Here is a 23,495-nt window from a genome sequence, read left to right as displayed (position 1 = left end):
TTTTATTCAAATAATACACAGTTTAATATAATCATTGATAACATATTTTTTACAATACAAATATATTAACAGTATTCAAAATGGTGTAGGAAGATTTATTTATTCTGTGAGGGCAGAGGATTAGGTTTTGATCCTCTACACACTTACCCTGGAGTAAGTCCTATTAAACTTAATATGGCTTATATCTGTGGATGTATAGACTTGTGCTGTAAGAGACATGGACAGAAATCCTAACTATGCTTATTAGGGAGTGAGTTCTGTATACCTCTGAGTAAATATGGCTAGTATTGCACTGTTAGATTCCCCTGTCTGCAGGGTACACCAAATGTAGATGTAGAGGAGAGGCTCTTTCATCACTGTTGGCATTGATAATGCTGATCATATAATACTAACTGTGAGGAAGAACTAGAATCTAGACCCCCTCCATACACACAATCTGCATTTTACACTTTTTCATTAATTTGTATTACAGTAGAGTGCCTTCTACCCTTGTTGACAAGATATGTGCTACTGCTTGAGCATGGTGAAGTTGTAAAAGTAGTACGTAATTTGGCGCTGGGACTGATTGAATGAAGGTGTCCAGAAAAAAATAGAATGTTAAGAAGTATTTATTATTCATCCTTATTTTCCTTCACAACAGAAAAGCATCAGTGGGTACTCGCTTCTTCAATTTTGTAGTGATGAGTTCCGAGGTTTGGATTTTTGTGCCAGCAGGAGCCAGTGCAACAAATCCTGCTAGTGCAATGAGGCTTCCTCCTGTGTGTTCCCCACACTTCCCAATGCAGATCTGAGGGGTCGAGACAGCCCTCCCAAATAACACGCAGGGGGAGGAGAGGGGAGATGGAGAGGACTATCATAATAGTGCAACACTGAATTCTTCCTACTGTTTGCTACTTTCTTCTAAAGATATGTAATTTTATTTTACTATTTCAAATAATACTGTATACAGTAGATGATAATGGGGAACATAAATACATGTCAGCTAGGTTTTCTCTTTTAGAGCACACTGTGTTTGAAATTACTTTTCTGTTGCAAATAAGTAGTTACAGCTTTTCTGATTTTTTTTGGAAATTATTTTGTCACATCCTCTTAAAATACCTTTTTGGTGGATTATTGCATGGTTCTTTCTTTTGAAGGACTAATCCCGCTTTCTCCCATTATTTAAAATCATGGAAGACTACTAACAAAGTTGCTCTGGTTGCAACTGTTGTTTTCTGTTTATGCCATTATTATGAATTCTCCTTTAATATACAAAGTGTACCACGCACCCAGATTCCCTAGTGATGAACACTGTAAAAAAGGCTGTAATAAAATTCTTGCTGACAGCATAACAAAAGGCCTGTTGTGCTGTTGCACAGCTGAGCCAAACAGAGGAAAACATCTGCTTCTTGTTTCCAGAAATAACTGGTATTTTGAAGTAGAGTTTTTTTTTTTCATGGGTCTAATAACTTCCATGCTTAAATCTTTTAGGTGCACTAAGGAGTTAGTCTTAGCTAATTGTTTCCCTCCATGACCTATATTAATTAAGCAACTTTTATAATTTACTTTAAAATAAATCATCTGTTATTTCCAGAAAAACCTATCTCCCCAAATAGTTTTGAGCATTTACAAATGTGTGGTTAAAAATCAACGTGAAAATGTGGCTTCCTTTAATATAAAAGTTTTTTTCTTCTCAATTGTGAGGTAGGGATGATGGCATATTTTATCACTTGCATCCTGTTTTGTTTGTGACAAATCCTGTGTTAGGGCTTCCCGTTCTAGAGGTCATAAAAGTCAGCTGGCAAATTTGAGCCAGTGAGTCAGGATGTCCTGAATTATAGGGCACATCCCTTGGAAGACTTTCCTTTGCATAACTGTATGACGGATGTTTTGGGTTCTATATGTATTTGTACATTTCAGTAGCTATCGTGAACCTATTTTCTATATGGAATATATGCTTATAATGGAGCTTTGCTATCCTTCATCCCATATGTCATGAAAAAGAAAGCTTTAAAATTAAAGATGCTTTAATGATTACACTTCCCTGTGTTATGAAGGTAATAGTCTTGATGGAGCTATTTGATACCTATGTACATAGTTAAAGCAATCTTTAGGATGCATCATTTGCTCAATAGGTCAGCGAATGGCTAATGGGGAGTGAGGTGTTGACCAGTTATAGCATAGCTTAGTGACAAACATTGTCATCGTATTATGACAATAAGTGATTGTTAAAGTAAGAGAAGCTCTGCTTCTGCCTATAATACTGTATATTGAATAACTGACTCAAAGGCACTGTATACTTCCCAGAGAAACAGGGACTTCATAACAAGTAGAACTGATTCTCACCCCACCCCGTACTGAAATAATTAGACAGTGGGCTGGTAGTTGTCTATAAGCACATAGTTTTGTGCTTAGTGTGGTAGGAACTGTCAAATGGTCCACTTCTGAAATTCTCAGCTTTTGATTTAAAAGAAATATAACTTTGGTTTTGAAAGCACATTTTAGTCCTCATTATTGTATTCAATTGTGTCTCCAATTGGGTATTATTTACATAAGGGTTTGGTATTCAAGGCTGAAATTTGTTGACTTCCATTTATCCCTTCTTTTGTGAAGAGTGCCCTGTTACATTATTGTAATAAGTAAAAGCCATCATGTATTGATTTTTGGTCACTCTCTCTTTTGTGGGCAGATAGCTTTGAGTATACTATGTGTATGCTCACCCATGCCAACTGAGGGTGAGTTCTTAGGATCAGAAGGAGGGGGTTCCTGGTGGCTCATTTTCTGCACATCACAGCATAGGACTGGACTCAGGCCTCTTTCTGACATTACCTTTGTGAGAGAACAGCAAAAGCTCTTTCAATTCAAAAGTAATTAGCAGGGTTTTCTTAGCTGTGGCAGTGGCACTGTAGAACGTTTACCCAAGCTGGTAGGCTTTTATTCTGATAGCCCTGTAATATGATTTTAGTTTTGTGACTGATTTAAAAAAAATAATTTGGAATTCTAACGTTTACTATTTTACTTTTTTTTTTTTTTACTAACTGTACTTGAATGAGCGCTTATTATCCACATCTGCAGGAAAGTGAGATACAGATTAAATGTCGAAGATGTTGAACACTGCACTTGCCTTCTTACAGCACAGTTAAAAAAATACTTTAATTCCATATTTCTTAATATCCCACTGTCTTTTTCTCAGGCAATTTATTAAATTAGGTATCTCTTGCTATGAGGCTGATGGGTAGGGTAGGTTTGTAGTTCAGAGTCTTTAACTGGAAAAAGTAACTTGTGTTCCAGTCAAAACCTGATTAGTGGGAATTGAATATCTTTAGAGAAGCTTTTAGAAATATCCGTCAGGATTTTTTTTAAGGATGTAAGGGATGAAAATAAAATCATTTTTCTTACTCTTTTATGGAAGGTTTTGTGAATCTGTGCTATAAACAAAATAGCTGTTTTCAAATATCTGTTGGTGAAGGTTAGGTGGTTTTTAATAAACAATATTCCACTTTTATATGTAGGGAACACAACACACAGTACTACAACTGATAATTGGAGCTGGGCTCATTTTACGTATACATCCTAGTACCTAAAAACTAGTCACTTTTTGCAAGAACCAGCTTGTTAGGCTGGTTAGACCCATCAGTACTTCTGAAAAAGTCATGAGAGAGTTCTTATTACAGTGAAACAGCATTACCAGTTTAGAAAAAGAAATAATAGATTTTGGTGGTCTGTAGAAAATCACATATAAACTGGGATAGAATTTAGTCCTTTTATGAGGGAATTTGGATTTATTAACACGATGCCAGTTCTGTGCTAACCAGCTGCCTAAATCTAAGGTGGTACTGGGGAAGCACTTGTGAGCTGCCCTGACAAAGCTGTTTTGTCCTTCTTAAAGTGAAAGTAGGCTGTTGAGAATGAAAATAGTTTAGGGCATCAGTAGGCAAACTAAGGCCTGGGGGCCGGATCTGGCCCAATCGCCTTCTAAATCCAGCCTGCGGATGGTCCGTGAATCAGTGTGTTTTTATATGAGTAGAATGTGTCCTTTTATTTAAAAGGCATCTCTGGGTTATTTGTGGGGCATAGGAATTCGTTCATTTTTCTTCTTCAAAATATAGTCCGGCCCCCACAAGGTTTGAGGGACAGTGGACCGGCCCCCTGCTGAAAAAGTTTGGTGAACCCTGGTTTAGGGTTTAATCCTACGGAACAGACTGGATTAAGACCAGAATCTCAGCCAGAAAGTATACATGTGCCTCTCATCATAGGTTTCAGTTTAAAATTCTCTGGATAGGGTTCTGAACAAAATGCTTTCTTCCAATTAAGGTGATCAATTTAAAGCACTAAATCTGCTTAAGACATGCAAAATACTTGGAACTTCTGTAGTACATAACACATAATTAGTAAACGATTTAGCTTGTTTCAGACCTTTTCGGAAATCAAGAACAGGCTGTATGAAAAAACTGCCACCAGTGCCCCACTTTAAACATTTGTTGCCAAGTGGTTCTTCTGTTTGTTCTCAATGTTTGCATTGTAAAAATATTGTTTTTTATTGTTGTTACTATGGTTTGGTTAGATACCATAATTTTTGGTCCAAAGGTCCCAAAGAGATTCAGACCTCTTGTAGATTGCCATGTCAACATGACAAACTACGCACATATTACAAAAGTCATGAAGAAAATGTCACATTTGGTAATGGCCCGAACTCATATTGGGAAATTGGAGGCATTATGTTATGCCAAATTAATTAAAACAGAATTGGTAATAGGATGGATGGGCGAGGCCCACCAAGAGGTATTACTGTGACAACCAGTGAGACTGCTTACTCTGCAGTGGCACCCTGCCTATGGAACACCCCCCCCCCCCGAGATACATGAATGACATTGACTCAGAGTTTGGCATCAGTTGAAAACTCTCTTAGTCCAGCAGGCTTTTATTGGGACTTAATCACGGTAGTGTTTTTTTTATAAAAACATTACTGATGTGGCTTTTACCTGCATCCTGACTCCAAAAGATGGATGCAACTGCAGTAGATAAGGCCTAGTGCAATCCCAAGCTTATTGCTTAAAGGAAGCAAGTTTTCAGTATGTCTTTAGGTTTCTATTTCTTGTTATCAACTACTGGGTTTTTTAAAAGCAAAATTAAAGCTGAATTTTGTGCCTGTTTTATATTCCTTAATAAATTGCTTGTCTAAATCTGATTTCTAAGTGAAAAACATTTTGCAGGTTTCTCTGGATGACTTTAATCATGTAATCAATGAATATTAAATATTTTGTACAACCAAGGGGCTTACTAGGAGCCCTTTGCAGCTATGCAGAACTTGTGGTAGTACAAGAAGAGCAGTTTGCTTTCTTAGAGTAGTTATGACCAGGGTCCTGAAGTGCTGAAGTAAACTTATTTTCAATGTGGTTACTACATTTCCAGCAAAAAAATAATAATTAAGAACTATTTTTAGAAGTGGGCCTCAGCAGGAAGTAAAGGAAATCAGATAGGTTCCAGCCTCTGCAAATTAAGCAAAGGGGAAGTAAACACTTAAAAACATTATATTCTTTCTGATTTTCCATACAGTCCTAAAATATTTTTTGCCTCTAAATCGTGTTGAATTGTTTTGGAATGTACGTGCTCTTTTATCTAATTGAAATGATACATCAGCATCATTTAGATTGCTAATAGATTAGAGCCGCACACCCCACCTTCTATAACCAGAAATTTCCTCTTCCTCCAGCTGAGGACTGTAGTGCTGGCATCCTCTCAGTCTTGCTGATGCCAGTGTGCTAGTAAACATTGGAAACAGATGTCCTTCCACTTTTAACACCTGCAAATGGTCTTGGCAAGCAGCCTCTCCCTTCAAATCCTCTTCCTCTGGTTTACCTTTAGTTGAAGGTTCCCCACAGCTGCCTGGGTTGAGTAGAAGTTACCTCCAAAATGGGTTGAATGCCCTTTTGGAATCTTGTTTCCTTTCATTGTTTGTAGCCTAAGAGTATTTTGATAAAGGTTCCTTTTGGATATAACCTGGATATACAGCATCTTCAAATTTTCTGAAGGACAGACTGGGTAAGTTATGTCCGTTTTTGAGAATCACACTAGTTCTTCTGAGCCCAAAGGTCTATAATGACCAGGGACAATCAAAGCAGGATCTTTAAGCCATATCCACCCTCCCAACTCGAAAAACCTTATCCTGGGCTTCTCTTCTTAAAAAATTATGCTAGGTAAATTCCCACACAGCAGCATAGGCTGAAGGCCATGGACAAAACCTAGGGCTGGATATGCCCTATATTTTACACCTGGTATATAGTAGCAACAGCATGTAATTATACTGTACAGTATCTGTAAAACCTGCTAGTGGGAGATGCCAAAGGCTATACGGTACTGTGTTTCTGTATGCATGTTTAGGATTAAATACTGTAAGATCTTAACAATTACTATTTTACAGTATATTTAAATGTTCAGCAGTTTGCTGAGAAGTTTTCTGTCATTAAGTTTTAGCTAAGACTCAGATCATCCTGTCAGAATAAGGGGTGCAATTAGTGAAAAGAGTGAGAATCTTCTCTCTGTGAGGATTCAGATGCAGTATCAAATCATGGTGTGCAGTGCACGTGAACAAGAAGTGAGAAACATCTGATCTTTCCCTCTACCCTACATTCCATATGATCTTGGTTGAGAAAAGACAACATTTGTCATTTTGTCAAACCATGGTTTGCACACAACCGGAACAATTGCAAATGATGGAAGTAAATACTCAAAGGACTGCTTGGCATTCTTCAGGAAGAAGCTGGGCAGTCAGTTTTTGTGGATATGCTAGCTCTGGATTTCCTGCATTGAAAGTGTCATTGCTTCCTCAGTCTTCATGCTTCTGTGAAAGGGGAGGAATTGTGGGTGAAAGAAATGAGGAAACATTTTAGCCTGAGGTTCCTCACTAGTGATATGAAGAATGTTCTCTGCATATATGTTTATGTATAATATGTGTGAATGCATTTTTATTGTATACTACAATGTGCTTTCATATGTTAAAACTAGTCATAGAAGTTGGCACTTGCATATAGCTGAGATCCAAATGTGGAGATGCTCAGCAACTTGGAGGCTTTTGATTAATATTTATGTAAGAATCCATGTGTTGAATTTGTGTATAGTGAATTAACTAATTTATTCATTTTACCTTTTTGACTTTTCCCCTCCCCCCTGATCTCTTGTCTCAGGCAAAGTTCAGCATCCTTCATTAGTACATGAGTTTAACAAGCTCCAATGTGGAGCCTTAATTCTTTTAAAAGGTTCAGCAGACCATATTTGATTTCAGAGTGGGATATCTCATAACCCTTACAGAGCAATATAGAAGATTTGTCACCTATGAACTTTGAAACTGAAAACATAGCACATAACTGGGTAAGGTGGAAGGAGCTGTTGGAGCTTATCTTTACAAGATAAGAAGGGGATGCATTATTGCTATTAATAAAGTGTCATCAATGTGCATGATAAAAGTGTATCAATATATCTGGCAAAAAATCAGGAATATAGGCAGGGCATGGAATCTAGTGGCAAGTGTGCCTCCTGTAATAAATTGAAGCTGAATCCCAAGAAGATGGAAGTTCTGTGGGTTGGTGGTTCTAGGGTGTGAGAATTACCATAAGCAGATGCCGTGTTGTGGATGGGGTTATACTTCCCTTGAAAGAGCAGGTTCCTAAGATATATTATAGCAGAGGAAAACATCCCAGGCAATAAACTAGGAAGTACAGAATCCTCCTGCGATAAATCTCAAAAGAAATAAAGAAAAAACTCAATCTGCAGGACAGTGTAATACTATAAAGACTTCTAGTTATCTAGAACATATGAGATATCTCAAGAACTAATAGAAATGCTTGCTGCTAACTGTCAAAAATGTGGATATGATGCAACAAAGAGATAAGGATGCAGTTGAGAATTTTGCCACACAGACTGTACTAAAACATTCTGGAGGCTTGCAGATGTACACCGTAGCATGCAAAGGGAGAGCTGTGTCAGACGCCAGCAGTAGGAAAAATATGCATGAATTGCCACAAAGTAAATCAATTTTCATGAGCTTGCTGTCTAAATTGACAAAGGAGCAGAGGAAGTACAGTGAACATATGCAAGACAACCAAAAACAAAAAATTAACAATAATGGTACAAGAATGTTCTCAGCCTTCAATTCATGGGAAAGAATGGGGGCCTGTGTTACATAGGGACTTAAGGAAACACCAATAAAATTCATGATTGACATTGAAGCACAACTGCATCCATGGGAGAGAATACAGGAGTTACAGCTTAGGGCACAAACTGATATGTGAATCTACAAAAACTAGTACAGTAGAATGAAAGTGGGGGTGGGGATATCACCCTCTTTGGAGTGCAGTGTTTAGTGCTGATAACAATGAAAAATGGCAAAATCCAGTTTTTAACGTGGTAAAGTTCCAACAGTCACTAAACCTAATAATAACCACAATGACTGTACAATCTACAGGAACTCAAAAGGGAATCTTCAGCTAACTTGAGGGCATGGGATGTACTCCAGGATGCTACAGGGTCAAGCTAGTTGCAAATACAGTGCTCGTTGTGAATGTCACATACAACTGGTACCAAGCCAAAAGTCAGTATGAGCTTCTGTGTATAGAGATGGTTGAAGAATCTTCAGAATGAGTTTGTTTTGTGGTTGCAGTAGACCCTGCACCCTGCAGTACAAAATAGAAATCTTGAGATCCGAACAAAAAGGATTTTTTTTTGCCTTTACTTCTCAATGGGTTGGATTCAGAGCTTGCTCTTGCTGGCAGTAGCATTCCTTTAGTGAAGTTCCAGTTAGCATGCTCCATTGACAGAAAGGTGGCAGGGGAGGTGATTTTATGCCAACTTTCCTATGCCTCTGAAACACCTGGAGGAGGGTGTTATAAGAATCTGCAGTGGAGGAGGGAAGACAAAACAGGAATCTTCGGCTGGATTATAAGGGGTCCTTCTGTTCATGTAAGGCAGAGTCTGGATCCAGTCCTATGCCAGTGGAAGCTTCAAAAGAAGTTGAAAGCTGTGTTGTAGAGAATGAGCTTTGTCCCTTCCATCTTTTTGTTGCCTTCTAACACATTCCCCCCATTTCCCCCTCTGGCTCTTAATCCTTGTACTGAGAGCAGAACTAAGTATGGTTAGCCTGGATATGGTTGCCCTAATAAAGTACCTCAGAGCTACCCTCAGCAGCTTGAATCACTTAATTTTCTTTTCTTTTTATTGCTTTACTTTTTTTCAGTATGGCTTTGAGATTAATGGGTGGTTCATGCAATATTCCCTCCTTCAGTATCATGTGACAGCTCCTGCACTGCTGTGGAAAAAACACAAAACGTAAAAATGGCAATTTATTATTTTGTTTTGTTTGTCATAGTTTGTATCCAGCATTTTCTGCAAGGAGCTCAGGGTGTTGTATATAGTATTATCTTAAACCCCATGAGGATTGTTAGACTGAGACCAAAAATAGTGGTATGGTTCATACGAAGCAGGCCACAAAAGTGCTATGATACGGAACTCATGGGCCGCACATTACCTTGTTGTGTGGGGGGGGGGGAAGCAAGGCCAAAATTTAATGCCCCCTTAGCCTCTGCTTCCTACCCAAAGCTGGCTAAGAAAGGGTTCTAGAGCCTCCCCCATGTCCTTTTCAAAGCTGGGAAAGTACTAACTAGGCTTTGGGAAGGAGGCAGAAGTACTATAGGATTCTGTCAGAGCCCTCATGCCTCCTTCCCATAGCACTGGGCTTTGGAAAGGCGGCTGGGAAGTATGTCAAATGTTGAGGGCTGCCAAAAAAGGCATTGTGGGCTGCTTGTGGCTTTCAGGCCATGTGTTGGACCACCCTGGTTTAGACACTTACTGTATGGCTGTGTTCTTTGCCACAATTGTATGTATGACCTGAACGGAACCTAGCAGAAAAGCATTCAGTGATACTTACTCCAAAGTATGCATGCATAGGATTGCAGTCTCAGCAAGACTTGCCCAAGACACAGAAAGCTTCATGGCCTGAGCAGCCATTTGAACAGATATAATTTCCTGTGATTTGACCAAACTGCGGGAGGCATTGGAAGACAGGAGTGCCTGGCGTGCTCTGGTCCATGGGGTCACGAAGAGTCGGACACGACTAAACAACAACAACAACAATTTCCTGTGATCCACAATGGTGGACTGATAGGACTGAATGGTGACCAGCGTGGATGGAGAGAAGGATTTATCAAAGGGGGGGAAATCTGCACTGTATATTGTATGTGTTGATGCTTTTTTTTCAGTGGTTTTTATCCAACTCTCTCACAGTTCTTATTCCCAAGCATAACTGATTGACCCCATTCTAATATGTTTAATGGAGGCATTCTCTTAAAAAGTGCTCTTTAAGGGTTTCATTTTGTCAAGTGTCAATGTTGAATGAAGTTGCTTGGTCTTCCCACTAGGTGGCTCACACAAGCTACAATTCATCTTGTACTTCAAATGTATAGAATTGTCGTATTTTAGAACTAGTTTTTAAAACAATCTGAGAAATTATGGGCAACAGTCATCAGATCCTAAAGTGATGTAGAACAATACTGTGGTAATAAGCAGATGCTGCTTAAATAGCACAAAATTTAAAATTTGTTTGAAGCAGTACATTAATACTTGTGTATGGAGTACGAACAGCAGTTGCTGACCATGGCTTGTTAAGGAGAAGCAAGCTATGATCCAGGTACAGATGTAATGCCAAGCAAAGCTTCGTGGCTTATTTATTGCTTCTGCTTGCAGTGATTAGAAGCAAAAAGCGACTGACTGGGCAGAGTGCCTGAGTCATCTGTTCATTCATTGGAAGCAACTAACTAACGATGACTTAGCATGATCTATAAACTAGAGCAGAGGTTTAATTCAAAGCATAGCTCAGTTTCTTAGCTGCTTTGCAACATCAACTCTTGTAGCATAACTATTTGCAGTACAGTTCCAGTGCATATAATTTGGTGCCCTGGAATAGGGAACACTTTTTTGGGCTGATCCTAAACATGTTTAACTAGAATAGAATTCTTCTGAAACCAGTGATACTTGTTTGTATGTATATGAATTTGTTTTAGGTATACTATGCATTAACTAGGAAAGATGTTAGGAAATAACAGGTGTTAGGCGATCCCTCCCTCTTAGGCCTGGGTGGAAGTGCCTGCTGCTGAGCCACTGCCACCTGATTGGCTGAGCCTAGGCAGGTCAGTGTGTGACTGATTCTTCCTTCTCAAACTCTGGTCTTTCTTCTCTTTGTGACCCATCCTATTCAGGCTTCCTTCTCTCAGTAGCAGGGGTGGGAGGGTGCTGAAGACTTTATTCCCTACCCCACCATAACCAAGTAAAAGAAGCCTGTGGGTTTGTGTGTGCCTTCCCGCCTCCCCACTGGCACTGAGAGAAGGAAGCCCGTTCTCTTAGTGATGTCTAGGGGCATGAAGTGGGGCAAGACTTCTGGGTGGTGATGGCGCAGATGATGGTGAAGGGGAGAAAGCATTTCTGTCCTGCCCATACCTGTGGGAGCAGCAACAGGGGAAGTGTGGAAATGAAGAGGGTTATCACAAGCTACGGGGCAGGGAGGTTGGGTGAGATCTGCCATCAGGCTTTTCTCCTCTCTTCCATGCTGCACCCCTGCTTGCCACCCCCAATCTGCTTCTCAGGACATGCGCCCTGTTAGATGCAGGGCTGCAGCAGACTGCAGAAGAGGAATGTGAGGTGAGGAGGGAAGGTTGAGCAAGAGGTAAAGGGCAGAGAGCATAGGGAGAGGAGACTAGATTTTAACCACAGCATGGGCCTGGGAGCTTGCAGGGACAGATTTTTCAGTTATTAAGATGAGAAAGCTCTATAACAGGGGTCAGAACCTTTTTCAGCCGTGGGCCGGTCTACCATCCCTCAGACCTTGGGGGGGGGCAGACTATATTTTGAAGAAAAAAAATGAACAAACTCCTTTGCCCCACAAATAACCCAGAGATGCATTTTAAATAAAAGCACACATTGTACTCATGTCAAAACACCAGGCAGGCCGCACAAATAACCCAGAGATGCATTTTAAAGAAAAGGACACATTCTACTCTTGTAAAAACACGCTGATTCCCGGACCGTCCGTGGGCTGGATTGAGAAGGCAATTGGGCCGCATCCGGCCCCTGGGCCTTAGGTTGTCTACTCCTGCTTTATAAACTGTGTTTTGGGGTGAGGGAAATAATGGATATAGGTAATGAGAAAAAAGTGTTGAAAGGAAGTGGGACCCATTGAGTGGTTTGAAAAGATGAGAAAAGTAGTAGATGCAGTGAAAGGAATACAAAGCGAAAGTTAGACTGGGTCCAAACTGCACGCAGGACTTGCTGAGACAGTTAAGTCAGTGCATTGTTGGCAGGAGGAAGTGGCCAGGCAGTCTGGGGTTTCTGTATCTACAAAGCAGACAGTTCCAGGATTTTTGCAAGTTGTGGCTTCTGCTGTCACTGCAGTGTTGCTTCCTGGCAACACTAAGAGGATTGTGGTAGAATGAATTTCACTCTCAAATTTTGAATTAAGCATCCAGTACTTTGTCTGAGAAATTCTAGCATGGAAGATGTAACTAAGAAAAATGTCATTTAGAACATCAGGTCCCAAATGAAAAAATAAATAATTATTTTTTGCATATTTATAGATTGTGAGCTTGTGGCACTGACAGTGGCACTCCTATGGGGGGAAAAATGTTTCTGTTTACTGAAGTCAAATTTTATACCACATTTTCCACAAAAAGCATCCACAAAAAGTGACTAATCATCAATATTTTGAAAGACAAAACCAACAGATTGTCGGTCCATCAGACAGAGACAGGTTGGTAGATTATAATCAGAAATTTATACCAGGTAAATTAGAAGTTAAACAGCTAAATGAAATACTTGTTAGAATGAAAAAGCATTGAGGAGTCCACAGAAATGTAATACGGAGGGCAGGCAGATCTATCGGGACAGTGAATTCAACAAACTGGGCCAAGCCATCTCTTGCATGCTGTTGCTAAATGTACCTCAGATTTGGGGTGTCAATAGAGCTACCCTGGTAAATCTTAAAAGACAGACACATCATATGGCAGGAGACAGTCCTTGGGTATCCTGGCCCTAAATTGCTGTCTGTCTCTTGGAGCTGGCCATATAAATTTTCATAGCGTCTATGACAGGGCATGGATGCTTACAATTTTGCTAGATTTGAAGTCCCAGGTTCCCATTAAAAGTGCGACAAATTATCTTCATGCACTAGTTGCAGAGAAGACTTGATAATTGCAGTATATTTAAAAACATAAGTGAATAAATTTTTCTATGACAGCAGTATTTCTAGGCAGGAAAAACAAGTTGACAAAGAGATTCTGAAAAGGACTAACCCGTGAGATTTAGGTGTTTAGCCATTCACCACTGGAGCTCTAAATCACATTTTGACTAATAAGCTCCCTGACAAGTTGCTAACACCAACAGAAGATAAATGGCATTTTAAGCAGTAACTTTTCCTTGGTGATCTGAGCATGACTTTGTTTTATGAGTGGTGAAGCATTCTTGTGTTTGTTACATCCTTTGTATTCCTGTCTGCCATGTAACTAAAAGTTATTAAGCCAATGTTGATGCCACTGAATACATTTTTAAATTAAAAAAAAATGAATTATATCCTTTAGAAAAAATTATTATAAGATGGTTTACAAAAATATGTAAATTAAACAAATTTCTGATGATATACCATTATGGCTTATCAGTGGCACACCCTGCCCACATTTTAATCACATTTTTCCATCACTTGTAAACTTATATTTCCCTTCATTCCTATAAACAGACCCCTGTAGTGGAAGAGACCTTCAGGTACACAAAAACACTAAAAAATTTAGTCCAATATGTTTTGAACAGAAGTCTTTCTCAAAGGCACTCTTGAACAACCAGTTTCAATCTGGTGTCTGCATACTGTTGATAAAATTTTAGGTTTTCCTTCCCTCTTTATCCCTAGACTGGCACCCTGTCCATTACACTGTACTAACTAATGTACTACTCAAATTTCTGTTGCTGAATATAACATTTTATTTTATTCTTTTCAGGAATTAAATACTATCTACTACTATCTTCATGGAATGGACATACTGTCTCATCTCAGGGAGCATCAGTTAAGGTAAGAGCAGCTGGGCTAATGCAAAAGTGATTTTGGCTATGCTGGTGAGAGCATTCTTTGCATTCAGGCTTGCAATACTTGACTGTTTTGAGGTAAGATTAATCTTTCTGATTTTGTAAGTAAGAAAGCATGTATGCTCTGTTTTCTGCATGGAACCTTTTGTATGATGCATTATGAAATATAGTCTGACATGTTGTTAAAGTAAAAGACTACAAATCGTAATGTGAAAATGATAATCACAATTTGTCCAGGGGTTCTAAATATTGTATTCATTCTTGGGGGATCTGGGTTTAAATCTCAGCACACCCAATTCTCTTAGCTTTAATTCCTCAATGATAAAGCAGGAATATTAATTTATTACCTCCTTGAGCACTGGTATTGCATAGAGGAGAACTGTATACAATTAATAGTGCACAATTATCCAAAATATGATAAGCATGCTTCATAATGATACTGAATTTCTTTTTCTCAGAATTATGACTTCCAGTGCACGTTACAAAAGGTACGATGGAAATCAAGTTTTGTTTTGGTAAGTGCACTTCACCATTACCTAAACTGAAAATTTAATACATCTAGGACAGTTCAACATTTATTTAGATTTCCTTAACACAGCTCATAAAACACATTCTTTTGCAATAGTCCCATATTTTTGCTGTGTACTCTATATGGTTTTGGTGTAAGTCATATGAAAACATTTCAGTACATCACATGTGCAGAGTTAGGGCATGAGATTTCAAGAGATTGCAATTGGCTCAATGGAGCCCTGTCTTTTCCTCTCCATTTATCTCTGATCATGGATGTGTACACAGACAAAGCCATTAAAGGAAAAAGGAGGTTTGAGACCACCTTGCGTTTTCACTCCACTCCTTTCTGTTTCATGCTTAGATAAAAGCAAGGTGGGTAGAAAGCTGTCTAGGGCTATGCTTCCTAGTAACACATAGTTACTAATAACGCATATGTTCCCTTCTGCTGCTGGTGGTGGGGTGGGATGTGGTAGGGAAAAACAGGAGTGTATTGATATTATGGAATTCTTCACACAGGTGCTGTGCCTTCAGTCGACTGGACCATGTCCTATTTGATAGCCATTTAGTAAATTATAAATAGTAATACTCAACATTTATGTAGCACTTTCAAGTTTACATATACAGTGGTACAGTTGGCCTTGGTGAAGATTTGACGTTTTCATCCCCAAAAAGTTTTTGATTTGAGTTTCCACTGAAATGAGGCTGCATTTTAATGTTGTACTTTAATCTTGTTTCTAAGTTGTATTTTAATCAATTGTTTTTATACTTTTTGTTAGCCGCCCTTAGCCCGGTCTTGGCTGGGGAGGGCAGGGTATAAATAAAATTTATTATTATTACTATTATTATTATTATTACTATTATTACCTCGGGTTACAGACACTTCAGGTTACAAACTCTGCTAACCCAGAAATTGTACCTTGAGTTAAGAACTTTGCTTCAGGATGAGAACAGAAATCGTGCGGCAACGGTGTGGCAGCAGCAGGAGGCCCCATTAGCTAAAGTGGTGCTTCAGGTTAAGAACAGTTTCAGGTTAAGAACGGACCTCCAGAACGAATTAAGTTCTTAACTGGAGGTACCACTGTACTTTGAATGCATTATAATCCTTACAGCAAACCTGTAAGCTAAATCAGAAGTGTTATCCCCCATATTTCAAATTCTGCGGCCTATAGGCTTAGAGGGAGTGGCTTGTCTAATGCTGCCTATTGATTTAGTAGCAGATACAACATCTGAAACAGACACTTCTGATTCATACTTGGTTTTGTAGCCACTTTGCTACACCACCTTTCTACCCTTTCTTTAAGAGCTGCCCGGAAGACCTAACTGTTACTGTCAGGGAACTGTCACCTGAGACGAAGGAGGTGAAAGGGCTCATGGAGGGTGAGAGAGACCACTCAGCGGAGGAGGGGACCAGCAGGGGGAGAAGTGGAGTTACAAGGGAAAGTGAGTCGGAGGGAGAGCTCAGAGATACTTCAAGCGGGAACAGTGGAGAGGTTTCAGGACCTCCCGTAGGCACACCCACTCCTCGGCGGAAACTGTCACGCCGAGAGTCCAGAAGACGTGTTTCCGTCAAGGAGCTTTTATGCTGGAAGAAATTCCGTAAACGCCCACTGTCCGATTCAACGAGCGATTGATGGAGCCATGCTTAAGGAGCTCCATCACAGACAGAGGTTTGGGAACTTAGCCAAGCTCTGAGGGATCAGGATTTTACGCACAAGCAGCTCACCATCCCATCACAGCAATCGGACAGTCCCTGAAAGCAGCTTGTGCAGAGAGGCATCATGAGCAACCCAGCTGGAGCCGGAGGAGCAGCAGGAGCTGGAGAAGGTCCAACTCTGGAAGAAAGGTGCAGAGTTTTGGAACTCCAGCTAGCAATGCAAACGGCGAGGCTAGAAGAAAGGAGGGCGCAGGATGCAGAAAAGGCAAAAGGCGCTACACTAGCAAGAAAGATGCCAGGAATGGTGCAGAAGTTTGGGGGGGACCCCAGGAACTACCAAGCCTTTAGGACAGAGATGCAGTATGCTCTTGAACTGCAGTTTAACGACTTTCCCGATGAGGCATCGCGAGTGGCGTTTGTGATTGGCCATCTCGAAGGAGGGGCGAGAGACTGGGTCCGGCCCCTGATGGCAGGGAATAGTGACATGCTGAAGGACGCGAGGAAGTTTTTTCGCGCCATGGATTTGATGTTTTCCAGCGAGATTGAACAGGGACTGGTGCGCAGACAATTGATGGCTTGCAAACAGGGGAGCCGATCGGTTCGTGAGTACTGGACTGAGTTTACAATGTTGATACATAAATTGGGGTGGGACCTATCGGCGGAACCCATTCAAATGCTCTTTGAAGAGGGGCTTTCTTCGGCGGTGAAAGACGAACTTTCCCGGGCGCCCAGGGCGGAGTCTATGGACCAGCTGACCAAATCAGCGTTGACCATTGGAGCGCGCCAGGAGGCAAGAGCCTTGGAGAAGCGGGAGGGGAAAGGAGAGCGTTGGAGGGATTTCCGCATTCCAGAGATTCCAGAACCCAGTTTCCCGCCCGGAGAGCCGATGGAAGTTGGAACAGCGCGCGCGCGCGCAGTTTCAAATCCCAGTGAAGGGAGGAAGAAGGAGGGAAAGAGCGCCAAGAAATGTTACCTCTGCCAGCAGCCAGGTCACTTTGCCAGAGTCTGCCCACAAAGAAAGGAATGGCAAGGGATGGCGGGAGCTGTTGGGGGGAAGGAGGAGGAAGTCCAGGAGCCAGTAAAAGCCAGCGCCTGTCTGCCGCTGTCAGGGCACTGCAGACAGGCCAAGGAGCAGTAAAAGTGCCCACTCCGGAACCTCCAAGACCAGCTCTAGTAATAGAGGTGCTGCTAGAGCTGGCAAACGGATACCCACTAAAGACCAAGGCGCTGTTGGACTCAGGCAGCTCCTGTAATTTTATGAGCAAGGAGTTTGCAGCTGAACACCAGATACAGACACTCCCTTTAAGCAACCCCCTGCAGGTCACCACGATCGATGGGAGGGAGCTGTTGGGGGGAGAAGTTAGCCTACAGACCGTCCCAATGGTTATGAGGGTGGCAAGGCACACTGAAAGGATAGCATTCAATGTAGCCACCCTGGGAGGGGCGCCAGTTATTTTGGGAATGAGCTGGCTAGCGTTGCATGACCCGCTAGTGGGCTGGCATCAGAGAGTGGTCTCCTTTGGGTCAGCACATTGCCTGGAACACTGCAAAGAGGGAAAGGTGCCAGAAGGGGCAAAAGCCTCTCTAGCAGGGATGGAAGTGGCGGACAAAGGGAAGGTGCCCAAACAATACGCTGACCTGAGCAAGGTCTTCAGCGAAAGGGAAGCAGATAAACTACCACCGCATAGAGACTTTGACTGCCAAATTAACCTGGTCCCTGGGGCCCAGCTCCCCGTGGGCAAGCTGTACGCCATGTCAGACAGGGAAATGCAGGAGTTGAGGGAGTTTATTGACAAAAACCTGAAGAGAGGTTTCATCAGAGAGTCCAGAGCGGTGGGGGGCAGCCCAGTGTTTTTTGTGGACAAAAAAACACGGATAAACCGAGATTGATCGTGGACTACCGGCGGCTGAATGCCGTGTCAGAACCAGTGACTTTCCCCATGCCCAGAATTGATGACATTTTGACCAGGGTGAGGAAGGGAAAGATATTCACGAAGCTGAACAAATCCGAGAGGAACTACACGGTATATGACCGAGAACTACTCGCCATTCACGAAGCGTTCCGGAGATGGAGACACTTACTAATTGGTGCACAGCATAAGGTACAAGTATGTACGGACCACAAGAATTTGGAGTATTGGAGAACGGCACGAGTGCTCAACCAATGACAAGTGAGATGGGCCCAGGAGTTCTCCAAATTCCATTTTGAAATCTGCTATGTGCCAGGTCCAGAAAACATCAGAGCGGACGCTCTCTCTCGCAAACCTGAATATTTGGAGGGGGAGGGAGCGCCAGAAGAGAGACATATTATCCCAGAGGACCACTGGGTGTGTGGTGCGGCCTGGGTGGGGCAAAGAGAACTGGTAGAGGGAACGGTAAATGATGAGTACGCCCAGGATAAGCTCAGAGGTTTAAGGGGAGAGGGAGAAGACCCCGGAGGTTTTGAAGAAAGAAACGGGGCATTGTATTACAAAGGGGCGCTATATATACCTGAAGGGGAATTGAGGGGGAGAGTACTCAAACAGCTGCACGACAATCCCACAGCGGGGCATTTTGGGCAACACAAGACCATGTGGTTGGTGACCAGGGAGTTTTGGTGGCCCAAGGTGAGGGAGGATGTACGGGAGTATGTGAGAAGGTGTGACCAATGCCAGAGAGCCAAAGGAGAAAGGCGGGCGCCAGCGGGGTATTTAGAACCGTTACCCACACCAGAACGACCGTGGGAGGCGGTGTCGATAGATTTTATGACTGATCTGCCCAAATCCCAGGGGAAAACCGCCATACTAGTCGTAGTAGACCAGTTAACTAAGATGGGTCTCTTTGTAGCTTGCTCACATGCAGTCACGGCGGAAGAGACAGCAAAATTGTTTGTAGAACATATTTTTAGGCTGCATGGCGCCCCCTTGAGGCTGGTTTCTGATAGAGGGAAACAGTTCACGTCCAGATTCTGGAGGAAGCTTATGAGCTTGTTGCACGTAGAGGTCAACTTTTCGACTGCCAGGCACCCTGAGACCAATGGGCAGGCGGAGAGGGCAAACGGTATCCTTCAACAATACCTGAGGTGTTATGTCAATGACAGAGAAAACGATTGGGTCGAAAAGTTGGCACTAGCAGAATTTGCTTACAATAATGCAGAGAATGTGTCCACCGGGATGAGCCCCTTTATGGCTAATTATGGGTGCCACCCCAGGGCGTTTCCAGGGGAAGGAGGAGAGAGATGGAGTGTTCCGGCCGCTGAACTTTTTGTAGAAGAAATGGAAGCGATCCATCGTCAACTCCAACACAACTTAGAAAGGGCCAAAGAAGAATATAAGAGGCAGGCAGACAAGAGCAGAAGGGAAGGTGAAACAATTAGGGTGGGGAGTCGGGTCTGGCTATCAACCCAAGGGTTGCCGTTCAAGGGTAGTTGCAAGAAATTGAGACCCAAAAGATTGGGACCATTTGAGGTCATCCAACAGGTCAACCCAGTGGCTTTCAGACTCCGGTTACCGAACCACATGAAACTGCACCCAGTATTCCACAGGTCATTACTGTCACCATACAGGGGGGAAGGTGAAGGGGTATCCACACGGGGGCCAGCCATAGAAGAAAGGGAAAGCCGCAACTATGTGGCAGAAATCATCGACTCCAGGTGGAAGGGTAATCAGGTGGAGTATTTGGTCGCGTGGGAAGGGGAACCGGAGTCGGAAAACACCTGGGTGAAGGCAGAGGAGGTCCATGACGAGGTCTTGATCGAAACGTTCCACCAAAGGTTCCCCAGGAAACCTCAACCAGTAGCGAGGTTCCGGAGGGAGTACTTTGGCACCACCGACGATGAGGAGGAACTGGAGGGATTCAGGGAATCGGAGTTGGAAGAGGGTACAGACTCCGAGGAGGAGGAGTACTTGGAAACCGGGAACAGCAAAAGGTGGAGGGAAGTGTTCGAAACTTCGGAAGATGAGGGAGGTTCCTTCAGGGGTTTTGCTCCCTCGCCTCCCGCAGAGGAGGGGAGGGAAGGGGGTGAAGGGGGCCCTAGAGGGGAGGTGGATGTCAGGGAACTGTCATCTGAGACGAAGGAGGTGAAAGGGCTCATGGAGGGTGAGAGAGACCACTCAGCGGAGGAGGGGACCAGCAGGGGGAGAAGTGGAGTTACAAGGGAAAGTGAGTCGGAGGGAGAGCTCAGAGATACTTCAAGCGGGAACAGTGGAGAGGTTTCAGGACCTCCCGTAGGCACACCCACTCCTCGGCGGAAACTGTCACGCCGAGAGTCCAGAAGACGTGTTTCCGTCAAGGAGCTTTTATGCTGGAAGAAATTCCGTAAACGCCCACTGTCCGATTCAACGAGCGATTGATGGAGCCATGCTTAAGGAGCTCCATCACAGACAGAGGTTTGGGAACTTAGCCAAGCTCTGAGGGATCAGGATTTTACGCACAAGCAGCTCACCATCCCATCACAGTTACCTTAGCTGTCACCAGAAGGTTCAGAACCAAATCCTTTTTATTTGTATACTGTTTCTTTGGCTCAAGCAAGTTACGAATTCAAAGGAATTACACTACTCTCAAAATTATTTACCTTCTGTGACTTGTCCCCAAAAAGAAACTGACACCTTGGGACAGAGCTCCCATGTTTAAAGAGCTTCACCACTTGTTATATATTTGAGAGGCTCTCCTTTTCATGTTTGAAATTTGCCCTGATAGGGCAGTGAATGGCGAAAGACATGCTTTTAAAGCTTTGATTATATGTTTTAGATATATAGTGCACTTCACACTGATAGGATGTAGCTAATACTTGTTCCTTTTCTTTAGCTCAGACACTATTGCAAGATGCTGGTATATTCTTCTTTCTGGATCTGTGCTTATGAAGGACTCCATGTTTTTGCCACCTTGCAGGTATGTAAGAAGTTAGCATCTTCTTTAGTACAGGGGGAAAAACCCATAAAACTGGATGCCTAGTTAAATACATATTTTATGACACTACATTTTCAAGTATGTGGTACCTAATTTTGATAAGCTATATGGTAAATCTTTCCTCCTCCTATTCAGATATTGTTTCTGAACTTTGATAATAGGCATAAACTCTACATTTTCCTCCCGTTTCTCTTCCTGCTTGGTCCATCCATCTTTAAATTTTTCCCAAGGATAACTGCCAAGAGTACTCATTGTTCACTCCTTTTCTGCCTTTAAAGTCAGACATGGGGAGTCTGAATGGGAGCTAGTGTTTGTTACCAGCAAGCTCTGTTCATGGCTCCCTGTTTCCTTTGTGTTAAAGGTAAGCATAAATCCTTTGCATAGTTTGACACGTTAGCCGCCATTCATGACTTTTTCTCTTGAGCAGTGTGTATGGCACTTACTCTGCCTGAGTAGAAAATGTAAAGCAGGGCTCCTAGTTTATAGCCCCGCCCCCCAGTCGTATAATGTCTTAGACAAGATGAATGAATACACGTTCAAAATAATTGATTTAGGTTTCCTTGATAGCATTAATCTTTGGAAGTGATAATTGTGTTTGCTTATGAACATTGAAGTAAATGATTATTAGCTTCTGCCTATTAGGGAATATGAATTTATCTTGTCTATATAGCATGAATTGCACCACATTTTTTATCCTTTATCACAAGGCAGATAGTAGTAGAGCTGTTCTGATGCAGTAGCACTCAGGCTGTGTTGAACTGTCCACAAGAGTTTTTCAGGTAGCTGCTTTTTGTAGCAATTAAATTATTGCATAAAAATTCATTGAGTCAGCAAACTAGGTTTCATCATCTTAAAATTCTAAATAGAGTGAACTAAAACACAGTATAGCATGTGCCTCAAACTGGGTTATACCTCCCAGCCACCTTTCTGCTCCCCAGCTGTTCTAGATAGGGCATTACAAAAAGAGGTGCCCCTTCAGGTAACAGTTTCCCAAGCTCTTTAAGGCTTTATATTAAACTAACACCTTGAAATTTGGCTCAGTGATGTACTGACAGATCTTTAAAAGCTAGTGGCACATGATTGTGTGTACAAAAGCCCATCGGCACTCTGGTTGCTGCATTTTGTACCTGGTGCACTTTTTGAACAGTCTTCAAGAGCAGACCCAGGCAGAGTGAATTGCTGTAGTCTAGCCATGAGATTATTAGAGCACGGATAACCATGACTAATCTCAAACCATCTGTTGCTGAAAAAAGGCTCTCCACATCATCCATGCCACTTTGGCCTTAAGTGACAAGGAGCCAAGGAAGCAAGGAGAAGCAAAAGGGTTGCACATAGGTAAATGAAAGCAATTACAGTACTAAAATAAGGCCTGAAACCCAATTGAAATGGGTTAAGATAATCAGCTTCCACCAAGCACTCTTAAAGTTGCATGGCCACCACTCTCTGAAGTTCTCTGTAATTACTATTCTCTGTAATAATTGTGAGGGTGGTCCTCTTACTGGCCAGTCTTCTGGGTCCAGCATGTCCTTCAGTGTGGCTGATACCACTTCCTCCAACAGTGAAGAACTAACTCTTCCTGGACTCACCCAGTCAGTCTTCTGCTAGATGCACAAACCAAGAAGGGCAAGGGGTTGAGATCACAGGTGAACGCTTTGAGGCATTTTGTCTATATTTTGGTGCCTCTGCTCACCCAAAAGAGACCAGATAAGAAAATAAGAACAGTCTGCTGGATCAGGCCAGTGGCCCATCCAGTTCAGCATCCTGTTCTCACAGTGGCCAACCCTCCAGACTGAGCAGGATTCAGTGCAGCATTCAGAGCTGCAGTTGGAAAGGAAAATGAGAAAAACTCACTGTACCGTAAGTTATTTCCAGTTTTATATAGGGCTCTTTGGATCCTGGCATTTGCTTCTGTAGCAAATAATAGATATTGCTGCTCCTAGACCTAGGGTGAAACTTGCCTTACATTTAATGGGTGACTGTACTGAGGAAGGTTATTCTTTGAAGATACCTAACAGATGGTTCTTGGAATTGCGGTGTGAAAAGGAAGTGGGTTGGTTCATTTTCAACCAGACTGTACTTGAACATAATAGTTTTAAGGAGCCATCGTGCAAGGGCAGCACTGTATACTCAAACAAAGGTTGTTCATTGATACCTAAAATTCTTAGAATCCTGGATTTGTTGAATTTGTTCTGTGGTGTTTGTATTGTTCTTTCTTTTGACACATCTATCTGAACATAAAATAAGAATTTATTCATAGTATGTCCATGTAAGCCCATTTTCTACTTTATTATGCTAAATAGCCAACACTACTAAATGAGATGCTGCTGTTGCCATTTGTTGCCAGCATGACAGC

General features: G+C 42.1%; 1 protein-coding gene across 8 annotated transcripts in view; it reads left to right on the top strand.

Annotated features, from left to right (window-relative positions):
• RAPGEF6 (Rap guanine nucleotide exchange factor 6) overlaps positions 1 to 23,495 on the top strand; it is a gene marked incomplete at its 3' end in the record, with an annotated part of 140,258 nt that overhangs the window by 7,463 nt on the left and 109,300 nt on the right. For all 8 annotated transcript variants that reach the window (XM_083600072.1, XM_083600071.1, XM_083600066.1 and 5 more), the window contains exons 2-4: positions 14,007 to 14,077; positions 14,550 to 14,606; positions 21,041 to 21,124. In XM_083600072.1, the coding sequence (XP_083456198.1) occupies positions 14,007 to 14,077; positions 14,550 to 14,606; positions 21,041 to 21,124 (212 nt within the window). The remainder of the gene's footprint in view (positions 1 to 14,006; positions 14,078 to 14,549; positions 14,607 to 21,040; positions 21,125 to 23,495) is intronic.

Source organism: Podarcis filfolensis (genome assembly GCF_964270895.1).
Source record: "Podarcis filfolensis genome assembly, chromosome: 2".
NCBI lineage: Eukaryota > Metazoa > Chordata > Lepidosauria > Squamata > Lacertidae > Podarcis > Podarcis filfolensis.
This window is presented reverse-complemented; position numbering and strand designations above follow the sequence as displayed.